The 8,908-nt window shown below is 43.3% G+C and overlaps 1 protein-coding gene across 1 annotated transcript; it reads right to left on the minus strand.

The window, feature by feature from the left end:
- Nucleotides 1-7,063: 7,063 nt before the first annotated feature.
- On the minus strand, nucleotides 7,064-8,290 carry LOC146971669 (NACHT, LRR and PYD domains-containing protein 1 homolog). The gene is made up of 4 exons (XM_085802461.1): nucleotides 8,181-8,290; nucleotides 7,708-7,922; nucleotides 7,374-7,621; nucleotides 7,064-7,237 (listed from the first exon to the last, which is right to left on the minus strand). Exons 1-4 carry the CDS (start codon nucleotides 8,288-8,290, stop codon nucleotides 7,088-7,090), a joined length of 723 nt encoding a protein of 240 aa, XP_085658587.1. The 3' UTR covers nucleotides 7,064-7,087.
- Nucleotides 8,291-8,908: the final 618 nt, after the last annotated feature.

The following is an 8,908-nucleotide window of genomic DNA, read 5'->3' on the forward strand; positions in this document are numbered from 1 at the left end:
TTGGAACACGAACATGACATGGTACCAGGAGTAAACTCGAATGAACGACATGGATTAAAACCACCGGAAAGTTTGAAACTAACGGGGAACGTCGATGAGAACTGGCGCACCTTCAAACAACAGTTCCACCTGTATGTTGCGGCTATGGGACTCGAGGCAAAGCCGGAAGCAAGAAAGGTAGCGCTGCTGCTAACAATAGCAGGGCCACAGGCCATAGAAGTATTTAACACGTTCGTGTTTGACAGTCCTGAAGATGATGAAAAGTTGGATGTAGTGCTTAGTAAGTTTGATACTCACTGTTCTCCGAAGAAGAACGAGACGTACGAGAGGTACGTGTTTCGGTCTCGTACACAGCGGCAGTATGAGCCCTTCGATAGCTTCCTGACGGACTTGCGGCTAAAGGCGCAGTCCTGCAACTTCGCGACGCTGACGGACTCCATGATCCGGGACCAGATTGTCTTCAGCGTGGAGGACAAAAAGGTCAGAGAGAGGCTACTACGGGAGATGGAGCTGACGCTGGCAGGAGCCATTAAGATCTGCCAAGCAAGTGAGCTGTCCCAAAGGCACGTGAGGACGTTCAGCGAGATGTCTGCAGTCGCCTCGGCGCAGAGCGACAGCGCGGCAGCGGTTGGAGCAGTGTCGTATCAGCGGAGACGGCGCACACAGACCCGGCCTGCACAGCAGGAGGACGTGATGATAAACTGCAAGCGCTGCGGCTCACAGCACAAGCCTAGACAGTGTCCAGCGTTTGGTAAGCAATGCTCCAGATGCCAAGGCAAGAATCATTTTGCTAAACAATGCTTCTCCAAACGGAAAGAGGGGAAGAAAGGAAAAACTGTAAACTTAATAGACGAGCCTGATCTAAGTGACACGTTCTTTGTTGGAATGGTAAATTGTGAAAGTGAACAAATAAATAAACCAGACAATGTAAATGATGTCACTAGAGAAGATAAGTGGATAGCTCCTCTAATGATAAATGGGACTGTAGTCACCATGAGATTGGACACTGGTGCAAAAGCAAATCTCATAAGCATGTGTGATGTGAAGGCAATGAAGAATAAGCCACAAATAAAAAGAAAAGAATCTGGACTGAAAGACTACAATGGGCGGCCAATCAAATGTTTGGGCACATGCAGGTTGAATGTCACAGTTAAAGGTAAAGTGCACCACCTATTCTTCTTTGTTGTGAATGAGGGACGTGAATCACTTCTTGGTGACAGAGCCTGTGAAGAACTGGGGCTTGTGAAAAGAGTGTATCACATCATCCCAACCATAAACCCAACAAATGACTCTATGGACACAATTGTTCAGAACTTTTCAGACGTTTTCAAGGGTTTTGGTGTTTTGCCCTTCACATATAAAATACAGTTGAAAGAGTTCCGGCACCACTGAAAGACTGCCTAAAGAAAGAACTCGACAGAATGATCATGCTAGGGGTGACCAAAAAGGTTAATGAGCCTACAGACTGGGTCAACTCAATGGTCATCACAAAGAAAAAGAATGGTGAGTTGAGAATATGTATGGACCCTAAAGACCTAAATGAGAGCATAAAGCGTGAACATTATCAAATACCTACACGTGAAGAGATCATCAGTGAAATGTCAGGTGCCAGCTACTTCACGAAGCTTGACGCCTCACAAGGCTTCTGGCAGCTGAAACTGGATGAAAGCAGCACCAAGTACTGTACCTTTAATACGCCCTTCGGCAGACACTGCTTTCTCAGACTGCCTTTTGGAATCAAGTCAGCACCTGAAATATTTCACAGAGCGATGGAGCAGATCATCGAGGGCTTGGATGGAGTTCGAGTCTACATTGATGACATCATCATATGGGGGTCCACAGCCCAAGAGCACAACGAGAGGCTGAACGGAGTTATGGAACGCATACAGAAGTATGGACTAAAACTCATCAAGAGTAAATGTGAGTTTGGTGTTCAAGAGATCCTCTTCCTTGGAGACAAGCTGTCTGCACGTGGTGTCCAACCAGATAAAGACAAAATACATGCAATACAGAACATGCCAAGGCCCACAGACAAGACATGGGTGCTACGCATCATGGGGATGGTGAATTTCATAGGTAAATTCATTCCCAATCTGACAGCAAAGACATCATGCATACAAGAGCTTCTGCACAGGGACTGTGAGTTTAAATGGACAGTGAAACATGAGCATGAGTGGCAAAAACTCAAGAACACACTGACCACAGCACCTGTGTTGTCATTTTATGACCACACGAAGAGGATAAAAGTGTCTACAGATGCTTCCAAAGATGGTATTGGTGCCGTTCTACTCCAGGCTGAGGGTGAGCACTGGAAACCGGTAGCCTATGCATCTCGGGCTATGACAAAATCTGAATGCCGATACGCTCAGATCGAAAAATAATGTTTGGGACTGGCATATGGTTTGGAGCGGTTTCATAGCTACGTGTACGGCCTGCCGTCTTTCACAGTCGAAACTGATCATCGACCGCTGGTCGCCATCATCAAAAAGAATCTGAACGAAATGTCTCCGCGGATTCAGCGGTTAATGATGAAGATGCAAAGGTATCATTTTGAACTGATATATACTCCAGGTAAACACCTAGTCCTTGCTGATGCCCTATCCAGAGCAACTACAAGCGACAGTGTGAGTGCGACAGACGAGGACATACAGTGTCACGTGAACATGGTGTCGGCTACACTGCCTGTGTCTGACACAAAGTCAAGACAAATAGCGGAGGCTACAGCAAAGGATGCTGAGCTACAGCATGTCATGAAGAACATGGATGAGGGATGGCCAGCTGGTTCATGTCCACAATTTTACCATGTCAGAGGTGAGCTTAGTACTGTGGATGGTCTGCTGTTGAAAAGGGCAGGATTGTTATTCCACGGGCTTTGAGAATGGACATGTTGCACAGGATACATGAAGGCCATCTCGGCATCGAAAAGTGCAAAAGGAGGGCGAGAGACACGGTTTTCTGGCCCGGACTGAACAAAGACATTGAAACACTCATAAGTAAATGTGAAACATGCCAGAAACACAGGAACAAGCAGAGCAAAGAGCCTATGGTGGTAGCTGAGGTGCCAACAGCACCATGGCACAAAGTAGGAATGGACTTGTTTCATCTCAGAGGTAAAGACTATTTAGTGGTAATGGATTACTACTCAAACTTCCCTGAGATGGCGCTACTAGCAAGCTCAACATCAACTTGTGTCATAACACATGCTAAATCTATCTTCGCCAGGCATGGCATCCCACACACCGTGGTGAGCGACAATGGCCCCTGCTTCAGCAGCAAAGAATGGCAGAAGTTTGCAGTGCAATATGATTTCAAGCATGTGACGTCAAGCCCACACTATGCACAGTCAAACGGGCAAGCTGAAAAAGGAGTTCACATTCTCAAGCAACTCCTAAAGAAAGCAGCTGACAGTGACTCGGATCCCTATCTGGCTTTATTGAGCTACAGAGCATCACCTCTTCAGTGCGGCCTATCACCAGCTGAACTGCTGATGAAGAGGAAGCTCCGAACAACATTGCCGAGTCATCAAAACGACAAATTAAAGAAAAAGAATCACTCAAAGATTGAACATAAGCTACGACAACAGAAAATGATGCAAAAGTCATTCTATGACAGAACAACCAAGCATCTCCCTCCACTGACTACCAACAACACAGTCAGGATTGAGGATGCTGATGGATGGAGTACAAAGGCAGCTGTCCTGCAAGAAGTTGCTCCACGATCGTACACGGTGAAAACTGATGATGGACAAATCCTCAGACGCAATCGTCGCAGTCTATTAAAGACTCCTCAAGGGACTGTTGGTGAGCTCAGTGTAACCTGTGATGAATCTCAGGTAATTCCCACACCTGCTATGGACTGTAACACTGACTCTCACACACCTACTCCAAGCGAACCTGAGTTAAGAAGGTCCACAAGAGAAATCAGAAAGCCTGATAGACTGAACTTATAAACAAAGAAAATTCAATATGCATGTTAAAGATGTTGAACAAAATGTATATTGATTGATGTTGTGAATGTGTTCTAAATGGTCTAGTGTTGGCTTAGATATGAGTTATGCAATCTGATATAAACTGTTTATACTGCTTATGTGTTGCAGAGTTATGCTGAATGTGAAATGGTTGAAATAACTGACACAGCTAATGTGATGATTCATGTTAACGCATTTTACCTTAGAAAAAGGGGGATGTTATGATTGGATGTTATTACATGTTTGACCGCTAGGCGGCAGTACTGGTTTGTAGTCAGCTTACCGTACCATATAACAGAGTAGAGCAAGACTGCATGGAGCCACACACTGCTGTGTCCGAAATCACCCCCTACTCACTATATAGTGCACTATATAGTGACCACGCCATTTTGTAGTGGTGTCCGAATGTTTAGTGATTATTAATGTTCACTATATAGTGCACTGAATCTATCACACAATTCACCGCGAAATGTAGTGAACATCCGATGGTCACTAACCGGAGCAAGATATCCCATCATGCATTGCGGTCACGGATCGACGCCGTTAACACACCGGCCCAGAGCGACCGGTGTAGCTACCAAATAAATGCAGTAGTGCAGCAGCCTCAATAAATGTGTCCAGCTGCCAGAGTTGTCCGGTCGCGGCTTCCACAGACTCCCACAACAAACGTCGGAGCAAATTTCCTAACAAGCGTTATAAACTGACCACAGACTCTGGATAGCGATGCTAATTTCTGTTAGCCCGTCTATGGTGTTTTACATTAACGTTAGCATTAAGCTAGCGGACATTATGCTTAGTTGTGACACTGGCTGTGTGTGTTTTGAATGTTGTTTCAAACCATGTGGGTTTGATTGAACATCTTTGATGCTTAAATATATATATATTACCGCTTAATATATTGCTTTACTCCTCTACACCGGCCGTTGCCATGGTTGTATCCATGGTACCTGCACCAGCTGTTACAATCGCTGTCGGAACGTTTTAATTACGCGACGTAATACGTCATTAACTGTGCGGCGGAGTAGTGTCCGAAAGTGTTTTTTTATTTGACCAGTGAGTCCACTATATAGTCCACTATATTGAATTCACTATATAGGGAGTAGGGAGGAGGGAATGAGTGAGTGATTTCGGACATGTTGTTGAGAACGTGAGACATTAAACTAAGTTACTTGCTATCAACACGGCCTCATCCTTGGAACACGAACATGACACTCTCTATGATGGTTTGTCCTTAGTTGCTGTTTTATTTTGAAGTTCAGTGTCCTGTCTTCCTGTGGTCTCCTCCTGTGATTACATAATTGATTCCCCCACCTGTGCTCTTTTTCTATCCTACAATAATGTTTACTGCAACCAGAGACATCATATATCTTCTCCTGCGGGGTCGGGGTAACCCAGATTTGATCATAACCTTCCTGTTGGATTAGGCCCTCTGTCAGAAGACGGCCCAAGATTGGTGCTATGTTGTTCACTCTTTGGTTCAGCTCACACTGGTGTTCATCCACAAAGTGCTTCCCTAACTTGTTAAAGGAATAGTTCACCAAAAAATGAAATTCAGTCAGTAGTGACTCACCCTCATGCTGATGAATACTCCAGAGTAGTTTTTTATTCCTCAAAGTGCATCTGGAACCCGGGAGGCCGGTTCGTAGTCCGATGAAAACTTTATATGAGAAAAATAGGGCCCGACACAAAAACGTCCATAAAACTACACAAGAACCATTTTATATTCCTCCATGCTCCTCATCCACTGCAATCCAAGTGTCCTGAAGGGATCTAGTTCAGAGTTTACCCGAAACGACATAATTTAGGACATTTTTACAGCCTAAACAGTCCTGTATTGAATTTGCCTGGTGCACGCTCTCACGTTCAGGCAATGCACGCGGACGTGACCGGACTTGCCTAAATGACATTGTTTCGGGTAAACTCTGGACTATATCCCTACAGGACACTTGGATTGCCGCGGGCAAGCGGTGTGGAGGAATATTTCAAGGTTTTCGTGTAGTTTTATGGACGTTTTTGTGTCTGGCCCTATTTTTCTCATACAAAGTTTTCTTCGGAGTACGAACCGGCCTCCTGGGTCTCCAGATGCACTTTGAGGAATAAAAAACTACTCCGGAGTATTCATCAGCATGAGGGTGAGTTAGCCTACTAATGACCGAATTTCATTTTATGGTGAACTATTCCTTTAAGGTCCATGTTTATAGAGGGGGTTAACTGAGGTTAAAGTGAATACAGTGAGAAGAAACAAACAAAATGTTTTGTCAGTGTTTGAGTTGGACCTCTGAACTTTCAACATTTTATTGGTGATCTCAATTTGCAAACTGTACATTTTATTGGCATTTATTAATGAACAGGACGTTATTGTTTTGTCTGGAAATAAAGCTATAGGGACAAAAGGTTGTAACAAATTCGATATTCCTTTGGAATCCATTAGTTACGCCTCCTTTCATAATTTGCCTTGACAATGTGCAGATTTTGGAATTGCAAATACGAACTGAACAATGTGAGCATGAGAAATCAAAGTGCAATTCCTCTCAGTGTGAATCATCTGACATCTCTTACCTTTTGTATGGCCAGGGCTTTGGTATTCACCTGACAAAAAGAAGAGCAATATGTAGCTGATGTTACTGGTGACATCTGCTTTACTCAGGATCCATCTTTAACTCAATAAATGTGATACAATATATTATATATAAAACTGACCTTTTCGAATGACACAGGTCCACAGTGGCTGTGGCAGAGGTTTTTCCTTGTGGTTGAGATAGAGTCTGAAGTTTCCATTTGGATTTTCAATGAACAATTCAAGGAAATTTGGGTCCCATCCAGATTCGAGCTCTAAGGTCTATGAAAGAAATTAAAGAAAGTGGGGGAGGATAAGAGTTTTGATGACAGCCACTTGGCATTTCATCAGTCCTGCAATGTTCAGTCTGTTAATCCTGTTGAGGCAGGGTTCACCAGGCTTCAGACAGGCTGCCAGTCAGACACAGGGTCGTGGGTCACATGAGATTCTTAAATTATACTGCTTCATAGTGGCCTTAGACTTGTCAACATATTAACAGGGTAGAACATTTATGTGCTCAGTTAAATTCATCCCACGGTATCACAGTTCATCACACATTATTGTTAAAACAGATCAAACCGTACCTCAGGTGTAATTTCTGCACCGACCAAATCTGTTGCCAGGATGAAACGCTCATGCATTTTCAGAGATATCTCTCGATGTTGTATTCGGATTATTTTGCTTCCATGGGATAATTCCCTTTCATCCATTACCTGTCAAAGAAAAGACAGAAAATACTTTAAACAACTTCTAGTATCTAACAGTGTCACTGTTGTGTATTTATCAAATTCTTTGTGGTGCATTTTATATTATGATAAGTGGTACAGTGACAGTAAGACATGAAATAACCTGCTGCAGACCAGGATCACGAGGGATCAGATAAACATGGAGCGTGAGGAAAGCTGTGGTGGTCTGATAAATCAACACTTTTGTTTTTATTTTCCAAAGGTCGAATTTCACCAGGACGGCTCTTGGAGAGAAAACTGGTTCAGACAACTTGACATGGGATGGTGTGACCTCAAATTCTTTTTCCACAACATCTCCACACTCATCTATGTGCAGGACTGCAAAGTTGTCTTTTACTGTTGGGTCGTCATCTGCACAAAACACAAGCACACACAGTGAGGAGGAACCGACTGCAGCATGTGTAATGTGTAATGAGAGATGTAAAAAGTCCACTGACCTATGCAGATCCAGTGTGGCAGGTAGACTTCATCCAACCTCCCAGCATCGACTGTGATGTTCATCAGAGGTCCTGCAGGCATGTACTGTCTGCTCTCCATCCTCTCCATGTGGTCCTCCCAAGAGTTAAACTGGTACTGGAGGCTGACCTTCTCCTTACAGACCCAGCGTAAAGCAGAGACACTGCACTCAAAGCGTCCTGCCTCAGACTGTAGACTTAATCAGACCAAACAGGTCAGTTTGTGTTTGTGCATAAAACTCTATATTAGAGACACAGTGAAAATAATCTGCCTGGACTTTATTCAGAGTCAAATGTAACATCATCAGATTACTTGTCATGTTGATTTGCTAGAAGCAGTAACAGCACAGAGAGAGATTCTAGTTTTCCTCCTGTGAAAACATCCCATGAACCAAGCTGAACTTCTTCCTACTGCTCCAGTTGCTAAGCTGCAGTTTTCAACTTGTTGTTTTTACCTGTAAGTTGAAGCCTCATCTGCTTCTGTACTGTTCACCTCAGGTTCAAGTTTAGTCCAGTTGCTGTCAGCTGTTGTCTTCTTCAGAACATCTCTGATCATCAAAGCCATTGTTATTATTATTATTATCATTATTGTCACACACTCTTGTCTGAACATCAGCTCCACTAATTCCTCTGTGTGCACGTTCAGCTGCGTCCTTAGTCTGAGTGAGAAACTTTTCCCTAGTTCAATGTGTAACTTGAAATCAAGTTCCTGAGGACTCAATTCATTCAGGGATTCATAACACATCATTTTAGTCGCCATCTGGAAAAAAGAATGACAACTTAGACGGTCAGTGCGCAAGATTCTGAGTTTAATGATATTTGGAAAGTAATTGGTTTAAGAAAAAAAACAGTGATAGAGCCAAGGGAATAATGAATTTGTGATGAGAAATAGTCATTATTCCTATTACTCGCAGCATGGTTATTAAAAAAAAAAGTGTTCACCTTGGTACGTCTCATTATAGCCTTTAATGTTACTTTGACGAGTTGTTTAGTTTTATGGGCTGTGACGTAGCCTACCCTATAATCTAATCAATACAATCTCTTTTGAGAGCTACAACGGAAATGATTATCAACCAAAATTAAACAAATATGTGTTTTGCGCCACGTTGATGTTGTAACCGCTTTTTAGACGGTTGAAAAGAGGTTGAAAAACGTTCAAACCTTATATCAACCTGGTTTCAAC

This window comes from Trachurus japonicus, chromosome 16 (assembly GCF_045865225.1).
Source record: "Trachurus japonicus isolate A0001 chromosome 16, Traja_1.0".
In the NCBI taxonomy this organism is placed as follows: domain Eukaryota; kingdom Metazoa; phylum Chordata; class Actinopteri; order Carangiformes; family Carangidae; genus Trachurus; species Trachurus japonicus.